Source organism: Epinephelus fuscoguttatus, linkage group LG12 (assembly GCF_011397635.1).
Source record: "Epinephelus fuscoguttatus linkage group LG12, E.fuscoguttatus.final_Chr_v1".
In the NCBI taxonomy this organism is placed as follows: domain Eukaryota; kingdom Metazoa; phylum Chordata; class Actinopteri; order Perciformes; family Serranidae; genus Epinephelus; species Epinephelus fuscoguttatus.
The window spans coordinates 2,079,084-2,099,209 of NC_064763.1; the positions used below are offsets into that span (position 1 = coordinate 2,079,084).

General features: G+C 42.0%; 1 protein-coding gene across 8 annotated transcripts; it reads left to right on the forward strand.

Moving 5' to 3' along the window:
* The first annotated feature begins 6 nt into the window (after positions 1-6).
* Positions 7-18,081, forward strand: LOC125897976 (uncharacterized). 8 transcript variants are annotated; one of them, XM_049591543.1, is made up of 3 exons: positions 7-1,843; positions 6,130-7,816; positions 17,641-18,081. In XM_049591543.1, exons 2-3 carry the CDS (start codon positions 6,389-6,391, stop codon positions 17,842-17,844), a joined length of 1,632 nt encoding a protein of 543 aa, XP_049447500.1. In that variant the 5' UTR covers positions 7-1,843; positions 6,130-6,388; the 3' UTR covers positions 17,845-18,081. The 8 variants fall into 8 exon arrangements, 5 of the variants coding, with proteins under 5 accessions (XP_049447500.1, XP_049447501.1, XP_049447499.1 ...); XR_007450545.1 differs by lacking the exon at positions 7-1,843 and having other exon boundaries at positions 3,863-7,816; positions 12,170-18,081; XR_007450546.1 differs by lacking the exon at positions 7-1,843 and having other exon boundaries at positions 3,863-7,811; positions 12,170-18,081.
* The last annotated feature ends 2,045 nt before the right edge of the window (positions 18,082-20,126 follow it).

Sequence of the window (20,126 nt, forward strand, 5' to 3'; positions counted from 1 at the left end):
GTTGATCAGGTGATGTCGAGTGTTTCTGTAGCGTTGCGTAAAGGTAAGGGAGGTCAGAGGTCTCAAAGGATTAGTCAGAGTATGCTGAAGGATGAGGAGTCTCTGAAGCAGTTGTTGCAGTTTGATGATGGATTTAGATTTTTAAAGCCTCTTCGTGGGACCCCTGCATTTTGGATGTCCATGCAGAAGGACGTCTTGGCGTGTGTGCGTCAGTTAGGGATTCCAACGTGGTTTTGCTCGTTTTCGTCTGCAGATCTGCGCTGGCAGAATCTCCTGACCAGCATCCTGAAGCAGGAAGGCAGAACGCAGACGTTAGAGGATTTGGAGTGGGCAGACAGGTGTCAGTTGTTGCATGGTAACCCAGTTACAGCAGCGAGGATGTTTGATTACAGATGGCATTGTTTTCTGAACAAGGTTCTCATGTCTCCTGCTCAACTAATTCAGAATCATAGATTATTTTTATAGAGTTTCAGCAGCGCGGTTCTCCTCATGTTCACTGTCTGTTTTGGATTGAGGGTGCTCCCCAAATTGATAAGAATACAGACGAGGAGGTTGTAGAGTTTATTGATAAGTACGTATCGTGTGAGTTACCCTCAGATGATGACGCATTATTGGACATTGTGTCATCAGTGCAAACACATTCCAAACGACATTCAAAGTCATGCAGGAAAAAGAAGACTGTATGTCGTTTCAATTTCTCAAAACCTGTGTCTGAGCGTACATTTATTTGTAAAATAGAAGAAAAAAAATGCACGTGACAAGAAGGAGGCAGAGAAGACAGGGGGGGATCCTCAGTCAGAAGACAAACGAGTCTGTAGGTGTTTTGACAGGAGTAACAAGATGAAAGTAGAGATTGCGAGGTCTATATTGGAATCCGTTAAGAAAGCAGTGGAAAGTGAGTCGTTTGGTAGTGTAGAGGAGTTATTTATGAGTGTGGGCATTAATCAGGAGATTTTTGAAATGGCATATAGGAAAATGCAAAACAAGACCAAGGTAGTTTATAAGAAAGGAGTAAATGAAGTTTGGGTCAATCAGTATAGCAAGCAGTTGTTGAAGTGTTGGAACACTAATATTGATGTGAGCTTTGTAACTGATGCGTATGCAGTTGTTGTGTATATAATATCGTATATTACAAAAGCAGAGAGAGAAATTGGCCTGTTATTGAGTAATGCCCAAAAAGAAGCCAAAAACCAAGGAAATGTCTTAGCTAAAGATGTGTTGAAGAAGTTGGGTAGTGTGTATTTGCATAAAAGGGACGTTAGTCGTTAATACACTGGGCACCTTCTCTCCTTCTCTCTCTCTCTCTCTCTCGTATTCTATTACTGCATCTTCCTAACTCGGCCATTCTGGATGTCATTAACTTGGCTTCTTCTCCGGAGCCTTTGTGCTCCACTGTCTCTCAGATTAACTCATATCGCAACGGTGCCTGAACAGCATAACGTGTGTGGTTGTGCTGCTGCCGTGGTCCTGCCAGATGCCTCCTGCTGCTGCTGCCATCATTAGTCATTAGTCATACTTCTACTGTTATTATACACATATGACTATTGTCACATATGTATACTGCCAGATATTAATACATACTTTCAACATATTGTACCACAGTTGCCAGAACTATAACATTATTACTTTCAACAATGTTGTTGTAAGCTACTGTCATTACCTGCATCTCTCTCTCTCTCTCTCTCTCTCTCTCTCTCTCTCTCTCTCTCTCTCTCTCTCTCTCTGTGTCTCATTGTGTCATGTGGATTACTGTTAATTTGTTATGCTGATCTGTTCTGTACGACATCTATTGCACGTCTGTCCGTCCTGGAAGAGGGATCCCTCCTCAGTTGCTCTTCCTGAGGTTTCTACGGTTTTTTTTTCCCCGTTAAAGGGGTTTTTTGGGGAGTTTTTCCTTATCCGCTGCGAGGGTCATGAGGACAGAGGAATGTTGTATGCTGTAAAGCCCTGTGAGGCAAATTGTGATTTGTGATATTGGGCTTTATAAATAAAATTGATTGATTGATTGATTGGTTAGTGCTCAGGAGGCAGTGTATAGGTTAACGAACTTGCATTTGAAGGAGTGCTCTAGGAAAGTTGTGTTTGTGCCGACAGGGAATAATATAGTGAAGATGAGTTTACCCCTCAGTGTTTTGAGGCAGAGAGCATCTGCACACGATCTTAGCACAGAAGATATGTGGATGACGAGCTTCGTGGATAGATGTAGGAACAGGCCCGACAGTGATGTGTTTGAAAATTTGTGTATGGCGACATTTGCGTCGGAGTATCGTGTTCTTTCCAGAAACGAAAAGTCTCCGCACATGATTCGATTGAAAAATTATTTGGGCTTCATTTTGAAGAGAACACGTACTCTGTTTGCGGTTGTTCGGTACATGCGCGTTAGTTTGGAAAAACATCCAGAGTTGCATTTTCAGAGTTTGCTGCAGTTGTTCCTTCCATATAGAACTGACTCAGACCTCAAACCTGAAGGCTTTGAGCTGTTTGAACAGTTCCATGAGGATGGAAGTGTGACATTTAGTGACGGGTCAGTACATGCGGTTAAGGACGTGGTGAAGGATAATAGAGCAGTGTTTGATGTAGATAATCCAGATTTAGAGCGTGTGCAGGAGATTGCAGAGCAGCATGGTGTAGATGAGGAGGATGCTTGGGGGGAGCTGTGTCCTGAACAGGAAGTTGAACGCCTTGAGTGTTTAGAGGAGAGAAGGCAGCAGCAGGGATCTGAGATAGTAGAGGAGCAGTTACAAGAACGTCTGGAGAATGTGCCAGATTTGGTTGTTGGTAGTAGACAGGTAGCGCAGTTGGAGAGGAAGAGGAATGTGATGTGTAGAAGTGAGGGCTTAGCTTTAGTTAGGTCTCTGAATGAGACACAGATGGTTGTGTTTTATAAGGTCAGACAGTGGTGTTTGCAGAAGGTGATGGGTAAAAACCCAGAACCTCTGCATGTGTTTGTGACAGGTGGTGCAGGAAGGGGAAAAAGTCATTTAATTAGGGCTATTCAGTATGAGGCAGGGAGGTTGTTGTCCACACTTTGTGATCAACCAGATGACCTACAGGCATAGCTGCATACAATTTAAATGCAGCAACAATTCATCACATTCAGTATTGGCACACATGCCAGTTTGCCTTACATCCCTTTGGGTGAGGACAAACTGAACTCTTTGAGAGCCAAATTTAGTCACCTCCAAATTGTAATCATAGATGAAATCAGTATGGTTGATCACAATCTGTTGGCATATGTTCATGGTAGGTTAAGGCAGGTGAAGCAGACGGGCGACTTTTCCCCATTTGGTAATGTCAGTGTGATAGCTGTTAGAGACTTCTATCAGTTGCCTCCCGTTAAAGGGAAGCCTCTGTATAGCTGTCCGCTTGGTGTGGACCTGTGGTGTGGTTTTAGTACAGTGGAGTTGACAACCATAGTTTGTTAAGAAATGTTAACTTAAATAAATAAGTAAATTCATGGTCAGTTAAAAGGGCAAAGTATTTACAGTTGAAAATGTTGCTATTTACAATATTTACATGTCACAAGAAACAAGAAATGGTTATTGTTGTATTTAACCAGAGATTTGATTTCTTTGAAAGCTTTGAGTTGAACTACTTTAAATGCTTTTATTTTGAAAGTTCAGACAGGAAGTGTGTGCGTAACGTGCCAAGATGTCATCAAAAGGTCTACTGTTTTTATCAACCTGTTAATGTTTGTTAGAAGCAGCTAATCCGCTAATAAAGGCTGACAATGACAGTTTCTACGCTTCCCTCTTTGAAAGAAGCTTCAACTACACAACATTATGGTGCAGAAACCCGGGAATTTGGACTGTTGAACAACGAAGTTGGAAGCTAGCTAAGATAGCTAACGCTAACAACGGAGATGGGGGAAACACTGGAGCGGATGAAAAGAAAGCGGCGGACAATCCGCTCTTCGACAACGAAGCTGCTAACTCGTATGGAGGAGGAGGTGAGCGAAGAACAGGTAGACTGTGAGAAACTCCGTGAAATGCTTTCAGTGTTGTCTACAAAAGAAGAACAACTTGTGGACTTGGACAGAGGCATTGAGGATGAAACACCGACAGATGAACTGGAAGCAGAGATTGCTAGCACGCAGGACTACCAGGACCGTATCATCACATGGAAGACTCGCACTAAAAGACTTATTGAAAGGTCACGGGAGTCTGTGAGTGCGCGGGTGGGTGATATGGACTCAGTCAGATCACACAATCAACAGACTGTTAAACTCCCTAAGCTAGTGATAGAAAAGTACAGTGGAGAAATAAGCCAGTGGCACGAATTTTGGTCACAGTATGAAATGGCCATACACGAAAATGATGCACTGTGCAAGAAAGAGAAATTCACTTACTTGAAATCTTACTTGACTGGAGCAGCAGCGAGAGCTGTAGCAGGACTTACTATGAGTGATAGTAATTATGATGCAGCTATAGAAATACTCCAGAAGCGCTTTGGAAGGAAGGACATTGTAATCAGTGCGCACATGTCCAAACTGCTGAACCTTACTCCCGTGAGGAAATCTTCAGATGTGACAGCTCTCAGGAATCTGTACGACGAATGTGAAATACAGATCCGCAGTCTTGAATCCTTAGGAGTGCATAGTGACACATATGGCTGCCTGCTCTGCCCAGTATTAATGCAGTTACTACCAGAGGACATTGCATTAGCTTACACACGCAAATCAGACTCCAATGGTGAATGGAAGGTGCAGGACCTTATTCAATTCCTGGAAAAAGAAGTGCAAGGCAGAGAGAGGGCACTTCAGCTCACCAGACCAGGAAACACTCAGAAAGAAATCCCGCCAAGTAACAGATCCTTCACCAAGCCAACATCCTTCAGTGAAAATAGACACAAAAAATGGAATACACCCTCAGCAGCTGCACTGCACACTGCAAGTATTGTTCCGCAGACTTGTGTGTATTGTGACAGTGCTAGCCATAAACCAGAAAACTGTCCAGACAGTTCAGTGGCTGCATGTAAAGAGAAGTTGAGAAAACTAGGGAGGTGTTATGTGTGTTTAGGCCCAAAACACATAGCCAAATTTTGTAGAGTCAAGAATGTTTCATGCGCCTTTTGCAGTCGCAGGCATCACCAGTCAGTATGTGAACAAGGTGAAGCAAAGACAGACACAAACAATGATGGTACAGACAGCAGTGCAGATAAAGGCAGCACAGGGACTTCGGTAGGCTCAGTGACCAGCGCAGTAAACCTAAAGGCTAATGTGCAGAACACAGTACTTCTCCAGACAGCCAAAGCATGGGCAGAGGGCCCAGCAGGTAGAAAATTAGTGCGCTGTCTGTTAGATGGAGGTAGTCAGAGAAGCTTCATTCACGAGGCTGTAGTGAGGGCACTACAGTTACCAGTGGTGAGGCAAGAGACATTGAAGCTACACACCTTTGGCTCTAATGAGCCTGTAACCGCAAAGCGAAACATAGAGTATCACTAGGAAGTGTGTGGAGCGCACAGCCAAAAGTCGAGATTGAAGCAGTAGAAACTCCTCAAGTGTGCACCGCTGTAATCAGGGTGCCTGGGTTACCCATCCAAGAAGAGTTTAAGAAAAGGGGCCTGCAGCTTGCTGATCTTCCTCTAGAGTGCGCTCAGGATCCAGAATTGTCAGTATTGATAGGTTCAGATTTTTACTGGCAAGTAGTCTCAGGCAAGGTAGAAAGAATAACAGAAACCCTTGTAGCCATAGAAAGCAGCTTTGGGTGGGCTTTGCAAGGGCCAGTCTCATCATCCAGTGTAACAGACGCCACTTGCCTGCACATCAGTCTAAGTGAGGAAACCCAAATCTCAAAACAGCTGCATGCCTTCTGGGAGATAGAGTCTCTGGGCATTGTCAATGAGCCAGCAGAGAGCCCAGAAGAAGCAGAGGCTCTTCAGAACTTTGAGCAGACCACCACATTCAAAGATGGCCGCTACCAAGTGGCGTTACCATGGCGACCGGACAGGTCGGCTCTTCCAGACAACTTTCGGGTTGCAAAAAAACGACTGGATAGCCTTAAGAGGAAACTTAAAGTGGACGCAACCTTATACACAAGGTACAACGATGTCTTGATCTGTTCTGTACGACATCTATTGCACGTCTGTCCGTCCTGGAAGAGGGATCCCTCCTCAGTTGCTCTTCCTGAGGTTTCTACCGTTTTTTTTTCCCCCGTTAAAGGGGTTTTTTTGGGGAGTTTTTCCTTATCCGCTGTGAGGGTCTTAAGGACAGAGGGATGTCGTATGCTGTAAAGCCCTGTGAGGCAAATTGTGATTTGTGATATTGGGCTTTATAAATAAAATTGAATTGAAATTGAATTGAATAAAGGATTATCTCGAGCAAGGCATCTGTGAGGATGCACCAAATGACATACCAGCAGCAGAGCAACAAGAGACTGTCAAGTATCACATGCCACATCATGCAGTTCTACGAGAAGATAAGGTAACTACTAAATTAAGAGTAGTATTTGATGCATCATCACATGAGGAAGGCTGCCCATCCCTAAATGACAGCTTATTCACTGGACCGAACCTTAACCCAAATCTGCTAGATGTGCTTATCAAATTCAGACTGCATCAGATAGCCTTCACTACAGATATAGCCAAGGCATTTCTACAGATCGCTCTGGCAGAGAAAGATAAAGACGCTGTCAGATTCTTGTGGCTACATGGACCTCCAACCAAAGACTGTGAAAACGAGCTGCGCATCATGAGAATGAACAGAGTGGTGTTTGGAGTTTCACCCAGTCCGTTCCTCTTAGCCGCAACAATAAGGAAACACATCAAGATGTATGAAACAGAGCAGCCCAAGACAGTGCAGGCACTGAGAGAGTCCCTGTATGTGGATGATTTTATCTCCAGCTCAGCTAATGTGAACGAGGCCTTTTCAGTCACCACAACAGCAAAGGAAATTCTGTCCCATGCGGGAATGAATTTGTGTAAATGGGTGACAAACTCACCGGAGCTGAGAGCCAAGTGGATAGAAAGTGGACTGGAACATACAACCAAGACAGACAAAGGTGGAAATGTGCTCAAGGTGTTGGGTTTAGTATGGAGACCGGAGAGCGATGACTTTGTGTTTGATCTGAAAGGACTGTTGGAAATGTTGAAAGGCAAAGAAAACACAAAGAGAAGTGTGCTGCAAACATCAGCTCGTATTTTTGATCCCATAGGTTTCCTTACTCCCTTCACCATAAGAGTAAAATGTCTGTTTCAGGAATTGTGGGAAAGGGGAATCAGTTGGGATGAGCAACTCCCACCAGACTTGACTGAAAAATGGGACCAGTGGTGTGCAGAGCTGCCGAAGCTCCACCTGGTGGCCATTCCGAGATGGTACAAAATTGACATCCAGCCAATCTCAGAGACAATCAAACTGCATGTTTACTGTGATGCTAGTGAGAAGGCATACAGCGCTGTGGCCTATCTGCAAGGACAAAATGAGGAAGGAGAAGTTGTGATGAGCTTTGTTGCATCCAAGTCAAAGGTGGCTCCATTAAAGAAAATGACATTGCCACGTTTAGAGCTGATGGGTGCACTGATCGGTGCAAGGCTTGGGAACAATCTTCTCAAGCCAATGAACATGGAAAGCAGTCAGCTTAACATGTGGACAGATTCAATGATTGTCCTTCACTGGATACGCAGCACAGCACAAAGGTGGAAGCCATTTGTGGCAAACAGAGTGACTGAAATACAAGGTCTGACAGATCCAGAGTCATGGTCTCACTGCTGCGGCAAAGTAAATCCTGCAGATTTGCCAACAAGAGGCCAGAGCGTCGAAACACTCATTCAGAGTCAGCTGTGGTGGAGCGGACCAACTCCACTGTCATCTTCTGGTGAGGTAGAGAGTTTTGATGAAGACTGTATTGTTCATGACATAAACTCTGAGCTTAGGTCTACATTTACATAGCCTAGCCTTAGCCTCTGCTAACTGTCCTCCGGTAACTCCCGTTCAGCCGGGAGGTTGGGTTACGGTTCGCCAGAAGCACAGCTCCAAGCCGAAGCCCACGGCTCACCACCAGCCTGTTCACGTTTCCAACCGCTTTTCCCCACTCAGCGACACACCCGCTGAGGATAAAACTCTGGTTATTGGCAGCTCTATTCTGAGAAACGTGAAGTTAGCAACACCAGCGGCCATAGTCAAATGTATCCCTGGGGCCAGAGCGGGCGACATTGAATCAAATTTAAAGCTGCTGGCTAAAGCTAAACGTAGATTCAGTAAGATTGTTATTCACGTCGGCGTCAATGACACCCGGTTACGCCAATCGGAGGTCACTAAAATTAATATTGCTTCGGTGTGTGAATATGCAAAAACGATGTCGGACTCCGTAGTTTTCTCTGGACCCCTCCCAAATCTGACCAGTGATGACATGTTTAGCCGCATGTCATCATTTAACCGCTGGCTGTCCAGGTGGTGTCCAGCAAAGCGATGTGGGTTTTGTTAATAATTGGCAAACTTTCTGGGGAAAACCTGGTCTTATTAGGAGAGACGGCATTCATCCCACTTTGGATGGAGCTGCTCTCATTTCTAGGAACCTGGCAAACTTTATTAGTAATTTAAATCCCTGACAACCCAGAGTTGAGACCAGGACTCAGAGTCGCAGTCCTAAACGCCTCTCTGAGCTTCTAGTTCAGTTACCCAGCCATAGTTTTAATAGTTTTATACAAACGGTGTCTGTCCCCCGACCGCCTAAATTATCTAAATCTAAAATTAAACAAAGAGGAGTTGTGCATAACAACCTCATAAAAATTAAAACCTCTTCTGTGACAGAAAGACAAAACAGGAGAATTAAATGCGGACTGTTAAATATCAGATCTCTATCGTCTAAAGCAGTGTTAGTAAACGAATTAACATCAGATAATCATATTGATTTACTCAGTCTCACTGAAACCTGGCTGTGTCAAGATGAATATGTCTGTCTAAATGAGTCCACTCCTCCCAGTCATAATAATACCCACATTCCTCGAGGCAGCGGCCGAGGAGGGGGAGTTGCAGCCATTTTTAACTCTAGTCTGTTAATCAGTCCTAAACCTAAACTAGATTATAATTCATTTGAAAGCCTCGTTCTTAGTCTTTTACATCCGACCTGGAAAACCTTGCAGCCACTTTTATTTGTTATAGTGTACCGTGCTCCTGGCCCATATTCTGAATTTTTATCTGAATTCTCAGAGTTTTTATCCAGTTTAGTTCTTAAATCAGATAAAGTTATTATTGTAGGCGATTTTAACATTCATGTCGACGTTGATAATGACTCCCTGGCTACCGCGTTTATCTCATTATTAGACTCCATTGGCTTCAGTCAGGGTGTACATGAACCTACTCATTGTTTTAACCATACCCTTGATCTAGTTCTGACGTATGGAATTGAAATTGATAACCTAAAAGTCTTTCCACAGAATCCCTTGCTATCGGATCATTATCTGATTACTGTTGATTTCTTTTTACTCGATTACACGCCACTCAGCAACAGTTACTATACTAGATGTTTATCAGATAGTGCTGTCGCAAAACTTAAGGAAAAGATTACTTCGTCGTTAAATTCAATACCAATACCTTCAGTAACAGAGGTTTCCTGTGCCGACTTTAACCTCTCCCGAATTGATCATTTTGTTGATAGCACCGTAGGCTCGCTACGAACAACGCTCGACTCTGTAGCTCCTCTTAAAAAGAAGTTAAAAAAGCAAAGAAAGTTCGCTCCTTGGTATAACTGTCAAACCCGTAAGTTAAAACAAATATCGCGAAAATTTGAAAGGAATTGGCGATTAACCAAACTGGAAGAATCTCGTTTAATCTGGACAGACAGTCTCAAAACTTATAAGAGGGGCCTCCACAATGCCAGAGCAAACTATTACTCAGCTCTAATAGAAGACAATAAGAACAACCCCAGGTTTCTTTTCAGCACTGTAGCCAGGCTGACTGAGAGTCAAAGCTCTATTGAGCCTTGTATTCCCTTAGCCCTTAGCAGTAATGATTTTATGAGCTTTTAATGACAAAATTCTAACTATTAGAGGCAAAATTCATGACCTCCTGCCCTCAGATAGTACCTATCTAACCTCAAACACAGCTGTAAAATCTAATATATATTTAGATTGCTTCTCCCCAATTTCTCTTCAAGAATTGACTGCAGTGATTTCTTCATCCAAATCATCAACGTGTCTCTTAGACCCCATCCCAACTAGGCTACTTAAGGAGGTCTTTCCTTTAGTTAACACTCATATATTAGATATGATCAATATATCCTTATTAACAGGCTATGTACCACGGTCTTTTAAGGTAGCTGTAATTAAACCTCTACTAAAAAAGCCCACCCTGGATCCAGAGGTGTTAGCCAAGTATAGACCAATATCTAATCTTCCCTTTCTTTCAAAGATCCTTGAGAAAGTAGTCGCAGACCAGCTGTGTGATTTTCTCCATAATAATAATTTATTTGAGGAATTTCAGTCAGGATTTAGAGTGCATCATAGCACTGAGACAGCTCTAGTTAAAATTACAAATGACCTTCTGATTGCTTCAGACAAAGGACTTGTCTCTGTACTTGTTTTATTAGATCTTAGTGCGGCGTTTGACACAATTGACCATCAAATTCTGCTGCAGAGACTGGATCACTTAATTGGCTTAAAAGGTTCAGCACTAAGCTGGTTTAAATCTTATTTATCTGATCGTTTTCAATTTGTTGACATTCGCAATGAACCATCCTTACGTACTAAAGTTTGTTTTGGAGTTCCATGAGTTCTGTGCTCGGACCAATCCTGTTTACTCTATATATGCTTCCGTTAGGTAACATCATTAGAAATCACTCTATAAATTTCCATTGTTATGCGGATGATACTCAGTTTTATTTATCAATGAAGCCAGAAGAAAGCAATCAATTAACTAAACTCCATAATTGCCTTAAAGACATAAAAACTTGGATGAGCACCAATTTCCTGATGTTAAATTCAGACAAAACTGAAGTTATTGCTCTTGGCCCCAAACAACTCAGAGACTCTTTATCTGATGACATAGTTTCTCTAGATGGCATTGCTCTGGCCCCTGCCACTACCGTAAGAAACCTCGGAGTAACATTTGATCAAGATTTGTCTTTTAATTCTCATTTAAAGCAAACCTCACGGACTGCATTTTTTCATCTGCGTAATATTGTGAAAATTAGGCCTATCCTGACCCGAAAAGATGCAGAAAAATTGGTCCATGCTTTTGTTACCTCAAGGCTGGATTACTGTAACTCTCTATTATCAGGTAGCTCTAGTAAGCCCTTAAAAACTCTCCAGCTAATTCAGAATGCAGCAGCACGTGTACTAACAGGAACTAAGAAACGCGATCATATCTCTCCTGTTTTAGCTTCTCTGCACTGGCTCCCTGTAAAATCCAGAATTGAATTTAAAATCCTACTGTTAACTTATAAAGCTCTAAATGGTCAAGCTCCATCATATCTTAGAGAGCTCATAGTGCCATATTATCCCACCAGAACAGAGAGCTTATCTGAAACCAACTGCGATGAGATGCTGTGTCCTGCGAGCTCAGTTCCAAACAAACACCGCAGAGATGAAATTCCGCCTTCAGTGGCGACTTCCGTATGTGGGCAGACATTCTATGGCACAGGGCCGACCCAATGCCGACGTAACAGAGACGTTTGCTGAGCTGGGACAAAAGAGTATTAAATTTAAAGATATCCGCCCATGCGGCCGACGCTTGTCAGACGTTATAAATTCAGGGCCGATGTGTTGTCCTCAGGCTGACATTGGCCAGATGTATGTGTGCTATCTGGGTAGTGCCATATTATCCCACCAGAACACTGTGTTCTGAGAACGCAGGGTTACTCGTGGTCCCTAAAGTCTCCAAAAGTAGATCAGGAGCCAGAGCCTTTAGCTATCAGGCTCCTCTCCTGTGGAATCATCTTCCTGTTACGGTCCGGGAGGCAGACACCGTCTCCACATTTAAGACTAGACTTAAGACTTTCCTCTTTGATAAAGCTTATAGTTAGGGCTGGCTCAGGCTTGTCCTGTACTAGCCCTTAGTTAGGCTGACTTAGGCCTAGTCTGCCGGAGGACCCCTCTATAATACACCGGGCCCCTTCTCTCCTTCTCTCTCTCTCTCTCTCTCTCTCTCTCTCTCTCTCTCTCTCTCTCTCATATCCTATTACTGCATCTAGCTAACCCGGCCATTCTGGATGTCACTAACTCGGCTTCTTCTCAGGAGCCTTTGTGCTCCACTGTCTCTCAGATTAACTCATATCACAGCGGTGCCTGGACAGCGTGACGTGTGTGGTTGTGCTGCTGCCGTGGTCCCGCCAGATGCCTCCTGCTGCTGCTGCCATCATTAGTCATTAGTCATACTTCTTCTGTTATTATACACATATGATTATTGTCACACATGTATACTGCCAGATATTAATACATACTTTCAACATATTGTACCGCAGTAACCAGAACTATAACTATAATATTATTACTTCCATTAATGTTGTTGTAAGATACTGTCATTACCTGCATATCTCTCTCTCGCTCTCTCTCTCTCTCTCCCTCTCTCTCTCTCTCTCTCTCTCTCTCTCTCTCTCCCTGTGTCATATGGATTACTGTTAATTTATCATGTTGATCTGTTCTGTACGACATCTATTGCACGTCTGTCCGTCCTGGAAGAGGGATCCCTCCTCAGTTGCTCTTCCTGAGGTTTCTACCGTTTTTTCCCCGTTAAAGGGGTTTTTTTGGGGAGTTTTTCCTTATCCGCTGTGAGGGTCATAAGGACAGAGGGATGTCGTATGCTGTAAAGCCCTGTGAGGCAAATTGTGATTTGTGATATTGGGCTTTATAAATAAAATTGATTGAAATTGATTGATTTCAGACTGTAGTGCAGTTTACCAGCACTGAACAAGCTGACCCACTGTTACGGTTAGAAAAGTATAGCAGGTTGAAAACAGTGCTAAGGATAACTGCTTGGGTGAAAAGGTTCATCACTAATGCCAGATCTAGTCAGAAAACTCAGGGAGAGCTAACTGCACTGGAGCTCACTGCAGCAGAAATGTACTGGGTGAGGGTGGCACAAGAACACAGTTTCTGCCAAGAAGTTAGTGCACTGAAAGCTGGACAAGATGTAAGCAGAGTGTCAAAAATTAGGGACTTGAAACCATTCTTAGATGAAAACAGCCTTATTTGTGTAGGAGGAAGGCTACAGCACTCCGATCTTAGCTTCAGGGAGCAACACCCATGGGTGCTACCGACAAAACACAAGTATTCTAAGTTACTGGTTCAGTATTGCCATGAGACAGTGATGCATTCTGGGGTTAGAGATACTCTAGTGCAGATGAGGGAAAAATACTGGGTACTAAAGGGGAGACAGTTAGTGAAGAAAATGGTTTCACGTTGCTACATATGTTTGAAACTGAAGGTGAAACCAGCACAGCAAGTCACAGCTCCCCTACCCAGAGACCGAGTTACTGAGTCCCCACCATTTCAGATTACTGGGGTAGATTTTGCAGGGCTATTATATGTCAAGACTAGTGGTCAATCCAAGGCATATATTGCTCTTTTCACTTGTGCTGTCACAAGGGCAGTGCATTTAGAGCTTGTGACAGATCTAACTACAGAAAGGTTTCTATTAGCCTTAAAGAGGTTCATTGCAAGGCGAGGACTGTGTAAAGTTATTTACTCAGATAATGCCAAAACTTTCAAAAGAGCAGATAAAGATCTGAGAGAACTGTGGAAGTCAATCAGGGGATCAGAACTCACTGAATTCTTCACCAATAAGGGGATCACCTGGAAGTTTATTGCCGAGCGAGCTGCATGGTGGGGTGGCTTCTGAGAAAGACTAGTGAGATCTGTAAAGGCATGTTTAAAACGGGTGCTAAGGAAGGCATCACTGTGCTTCGAGGAGCTGACGACAATGCTTGCAGAAATAGAGGCTGTGTTGAACTCCAGACCTCTTTCGTATGTGGACAGTGAATCAACAGAGCCGCAGCCACTCACACCCTCTCACTTCCTGGTTGGGAAAAGATTAACCTCCCTACCACCAAAGACTGATTCCACTCTGTCAGGCGACCAACGTGAGCAGAGAGGACATGGGCCGGCGGTGGAAATACCGGCAGAGACTCTTAACCAGCTTTTGGAATAGCTGGAGGAAGGATTACTTGAGGGACTTGAGATCAGCTCACGAGTGTAAGACCCCTATACCCACTGTGCTGAAGGTGGGAGATGTCGTACTGATTGGAGAGGACAAATTGCCCAAACATACATGGAAAATGGGCAGAATAATTGAACTGTTTCCAGGCAGAGATGGACTTGTTCGTTCCTGTGCTGTTCGAACATCTGCGGGCAGTTTGTTGAGGAGACCTGTCCAGTTGATATATCCTTTAGGGATTGTTTAAAGTCATGGACAGAGTATTGATGAACATTTGTTCATCGGGCGGGAGTGTTAAGAAATGTTAACTTAAATAAATAAGTAAATTCACGGTCAGTTAAAAGGGCAAAGTATTTACAGTTGAAAATGTTGATATTTACAATATTTACATGTCACAAGAAACAAGAAATGGTTATTGTTGTATTTAACCAGAGATTTGATTTCTTTGAAAGCTTTGAGTTGAACTACTTTAAATGCTTTTATTTTGAAAGTTGAGAGTGCGTTCAAAGGCCACCCCCATGTTAGCTAGTGATGTTGAAATATTAAAGGCTTGCGAGACAGGGGAAGAGAGCTCTGCTTTGCATATTTTTCCAACCAATATGCAAGTAACTGAGCATAATTTTATCCAGTTGATTACCATGTGTCCAGATTATGTTAAGATAGAAGCCAAAGATTTCAAACATAACAGGAAAACAGGCCAATTGGAATGTACAGCAGGGCATCATAGTAATGCGGACACATGTTTACCGGAGAGTTTGTGTTTGGCAAGGAATGCACGTGTTATGTTATGTAAGAACGTAGATGTTGAGGACGGTCTGGTCAATGGCGCATGTGGCACGGTAACTCATATCGATTTTGGTGATGATGAGAAGTTTCCTAAAACAGTTTATGTCAAATTTGATGATGAGAAAATTGGCTCACAGAGGAGGAAAACACATGCACATGCAGCAGTAGAATGCAGGTATTCTACTGTTATTGATCCCGAGGAGGACAGGGCAACTAAAGCAGGTGGTCTGCGATTTCATTTTCCTCTTAGGCTAGCGTGGGCGTGTACAGTGCATAAAGTGCAGGGATTAATGGTAGATGAGGCTGTAGTGTCTTTGAAGAAGTTGTTCGCACCTGGGCAGGCGTATATAGCTTTGAGCCATGTTAGGGCTTTGTCTGGACTGATCATCAGGGATTTTAAAGAGAAGGCCATTTACCTCAAGGATGCCATAAAGGAGGCCTTAGACAGCATGCCCCCATTTTTAATTGAGCAGCCTAAAGTTTCTCTGTGTATTTAATGAACGTTCAAAATTTAAGTCGCCACCTGGCAGATTTGGTGTCTTGCACACAGCATTTACAGCCTAACTGTATTGCTGTCACAGAAATGTGGCTCACTGCACAGTCCCCGTTAGACAGTGTCCAAATTGATGGATATGCTTTCCACAGTCGTCCGCGAGGTTTGTGTTGCAGCAGCAGTAACCCCAAATTGTTAGAGCTCCAGGATCTAGAACATGGTGGAGTTGGTTTGTACAGTGTAGGTAATTTGGACTGTAGCATCCTGCAGGCACCCGATTTGAATCTGGAGTGTTTGGTGTGCCTGTGTAGCAAATTTAACATTCTGATGGTAGTAATTTATCGTCCACCATGTTATCCAAAGTCTTTATTTAAACAAAATCTGGGGAAATTACTTGATTGGTTGAATCCAATTAGTGACACAGTTGTAGTGATGGGAGATTTTAATGAGAATGTTTGAAAAAATCATCAATTTGTAAATTCATGGGGCAAAAAGGATTTCATCAGCATGTAACACAGGAGACAACAGAAAAGGGGACATTAATTGATCACGTTTATATTAAAACAGCACAGTATGATGTGGAATGTGCAGTGATGCCCACATACTTCAGTGATCATGAAGGTATTCTGTGTAGTTTTAGTGTAAGAGATGATCAGGGTGAGCTAGAGGACTTAAACAGGTTGTTTGAGGACTTTCAGGATGTAGAGGTGGATGCGTAGTGTTTAGATGTGGATTAGATCAGGTTGGTGTGTGTAGTCTGCGATGCAGCTTCATGTGACTCATACAAAGTCCCAGTGCAAATGTAGGTAGTGGTGGTGTTATTATTGTCATTGTGTTTATCTGTAGAGTTTTAAGAGGAAACTGACTTGCAGTTTGTTGTTGTGTAGGTTTGCACTCACGTGAATTTGTGTTAGTGTTGAGTCTGTCCCACTCCATTGTGTGAAGATTGTGTATTGTAGGGAGATTTGAGTGTATTGTGTGGAAATGTTTTTAGTATGTTGATATGATTATTGTGTAGAGATTTTAGGTGAAACCAATCATGTATTACAGGTGGAATTAGTTGAGTGTTAGCTGTTGTGAATAGTGTTAGTTAATTAATATAATCATGGTTTTTACAGCTGTTAGTGATTGTAGATGTGTTGGTCTCTGTCTGCCACATGTTGGTTGTTGGTCTCTGTTACGACTGTGAATGTATGTATTTATGCATGTTAGAGTTTGTGGTTCTTTCACTCCTGATGTGTTCATATGCAACTGTTTCAGTCATGAAAATATGAAAAGGTTAATTTGACTCAAACAAATACATCAATAGAAAATAGACAGGCTTGATGTTGCATGTTTTCTGTAGCCCTCTAGTGTTCAAAATTCTGACCAGTAACTTAGAAAAGATGCAACAGTTAAATTATGATGTTACATATGAACACAAAAGGAAATATTGTATTTAATAAGTGAACAGTTAATATTATGGTTGTTACTTATTCATGTATTTATTTATCAATCAATCAATGTTATTGATAAAACCCAATATCACAAATCACAATTTGCCTCACAGGACTTTACAGGATACGACATCCCTCTGTCCTTGGGACCCTCACAGCTGATCATGAGCCTCCCACCACACACACACACACAAACACACACACACACACACACACACACACACACACACACGCACACACACACAAAATGGTAGAAAGCTCAGGAAGAGCAACTGAGGAGGGATCCCTCTTCCCAGACAGACAAACAGGCAGTAGATGGCGTACAGAACAGATCAGCATAATAAACAGTAATACGTATGACACAATGAGACAGAGAGAAATACAGAGAGAGAGACAGAGAGACAGAGAGGTGCAGGAGAAACGGTAATGACAGCAGCTTACAACAACAATCATCTGGCAGGAGCACGGTAGCAACAGTAGCTTTTAATACAGGAAGTGCAGTCAGTAGTTCAGATAAGAAATGCTCATGTTTGTGTACATGACCTTACAGCAACTCTGACCTTACAGCAAATCTGTTCTGGCACCACAAGGCACAGACTCTTCATTCTGCATGTCTTAGCTGCCGAACAGGACACTTGTACACAAAACATGCTGCTGCTGCTGCTGCTGCTGCTGTTGTTGTTTCCACGAATTCTCCTCCCCCTTGTGTCCCTGCAATCTTATGTTTTCTCTTTCCCTGTCCCTTTCAAACTTTCTATAGCTCATTGACACCGCTTAAATGAATTGAATAGTTGGTTGGTGGCGTTTCCTTTTTAACAGTAATCTTTCTTCTCTGTGAGGTGGTTGAAAATGCTGCTGTGATGGAGCATCCCAACCTCTGCAGTCCCCAAGTGATATTGATGAGCAAGTGGAATTTTGGGACAAAAGTTCCACGTGTTTGTTTGTTTTTTGTGTGTGTGCATGTTCTGCCCAAGATGTACTGTAGTCTATGTGAGGGGCATGATAAAAGTTCAAAAAGTAATCCCATGTCAATTGTTGTTTGAGAGCATGGACAGGAAGAGAATGTAGGACTGTTAATTGCTCTTTTTTTTTCTACATGAACTATAAAGTGAAACAATGAGTTATGTAAATGAATGTCCTGACGTGTTTTGTTGCCATATTTTCAACCAATGTATTAACTAAAATTTAACTGTGATATGTTGGCTATGGAAACAAAATGTCATCTCCAAAGTATCCACATTCAAATGAAATACACTGTAATGATAAATAAACTATATAATGTTAACTACAAAATGGTGTCTGTCATACTGTTAAGAATTGAAGTGTCCTGTGAAAGACAAAGGTCTGTGGTGACTGTATTCCTGGTTTGTTGTGTAACACGTTATGATGTTTGTACATGAATATATAGATATATCATATAAATTTTAACAATTTTTAAGGATAAACATAAAACCAACATTAACATGGATAAAACATGAATTATAAAGGAGAGTAAAATATATAAACATTTTTAATTTTTTTTTTACCAAGACTAAAGTGGTGATTAAACAAATTGGCTTGTAATTTTGGAGTGTAACATTTCCTCAAAGGTATGTATACTTTCCTGATGTTTATAACACTCAAAAGAATTAGAGGAAGACATTGGATTTGTTCCTGTTATGGACTTGTACTTGAAATGGGATAATTTGCTGTAAGCCTCCAGAGGGGCATTCCAGGTAGGAGGTTCAGCAAACTCAGTCTAACCCTGAACTCTCAGCTGACTTGTGGAATTGGAGGTGCTCATTAATGCCTACAGCGAATATGAGCGTATATTTAGTAAAAAAAAAAAAAAAAAAAAGTTACATTGTTAAAGCCGCAAAGGAGAGAGAGGCAGCATGGGAGAAAATTGCTGCCCGAGTCGATGTGTAAGTTTGAATGCAGTAGTCCATTAATTTAACATTTTACCACACTTGATTGAAATCATAGCATACAGGTGAAAAAGTGGTAGAGTGGTTTTGAATAAAATCTCATTTTCATGTAGGTGCAATGTCACAGGGGAAAACACGTGGAGGCAGCTTAAAATGAAATATAAAAACATCATTGAAACAGGTAAGGCATATTTTACAGGGCCATGATTGCACCTTTCTTTAGTTTTATTCATATTTGATTTATTAAACAAAGTAACTTAAATAACCTGTCATTCAGTGGCTATTTCATTATGTCCTGTAGGCCACTAGTAATTTAATTTAACCCCAAAAAATACTGTTTCAAGTTGTATGACCTTAGAGTGTCAGATTAGATTTGTGCGGCTGGAGAATGTTGTTGAGGTAAATGATTGAGTGTAATGAAAAACTGTCGTTCAAACAGATATTTATTGGAGAATGACAGCACATCTGAGGCGTAAGGCATTGTGAATTAATTCTGCTTCAATATTGATCTTATTTCCTACATACAAACAACCCATGTCTGTCTGACAGCTTGCTTCAGGCTCGGCAGTAGGGAGGAGACAGGGTGAACTCAGGGTTTATTACAGAAGAACTGCCAGTGAGCAGGTTAGGTTTACAGAGTCAGTTGCCATGGTGATTGGCTTAGCTTGAATTACCTCTCTTTCTGGAATTGAAAACCCAGAGTTTCCCTCATTTCAGGGTTAACATACTCAGAGTTTTCACTAAACCCGCTTTCTGGAATACCCCCGAGGTCATTCAGTTGGGTTTGGAGAAATAATATTGATGAAAATAAATGGAAATACCTTTAAGGTCATTTTTAAAGTGATTTAAAATTTAAAACCTCTTGACCTGTTGAAGAGCTTGGGTGTACAACAAATGAATGTCATTTAAAAAAAGAAGTAAAGGGTTCTTATGGTGTGAGCTTATATTTTGAAAGTTGTAGACATAAGCCATGTGACCTAATGTGTGTAATGTCAGGTGTGTGTAATGATGAGAAATACCCACAAACATTCAGTATTGTTCCTTATAAATGTACCTAGGAAAAGGCAGACGACATGATTTGGGAGTGGAACTTTAATGGCCCCGTGCCATGGGAGGTTGCTGCTGGGGTGTGTGTGATTGTGTTGTTTTGTTTCTGTTTGCATGAGTGACTCCACTGATAATTAAGTCACTTGTCATGCTGCATACTACATGTGCTACAATTACTGAGCACTATGTGTGCAGTATATTACATTCCATTACAATGTGTATTTAATCAGTCATAATTACAAAATTAGCAACAGTATTATCAGTAATAAAGGCTGTAGTAGTATGTGGGAGATGGAAAATACTGCTATATAATGTTTAGATGCTGGCCGCAGAGGCCATTTTAGTGCGCCTAGGTGGCACTAGAGAGGATA

Bases quoted from the DNA above. Each gene is read 5' to 3' on its own strand.
- LOC125897976 (XM_049591543.1), top strand. From the start codon at position 6,389: ATGCCACATCATGCAGTTCTACGAGAAGATAAGGTAACTACTAAATTA. The intron at 7,817-17,640 runs GTAGAGAGTTTT...CTTCTCTGTGAG, and splicing joins CACTGTCATCTTCTGGTGAG to GTGGTTGAAAATGCTGCTGT.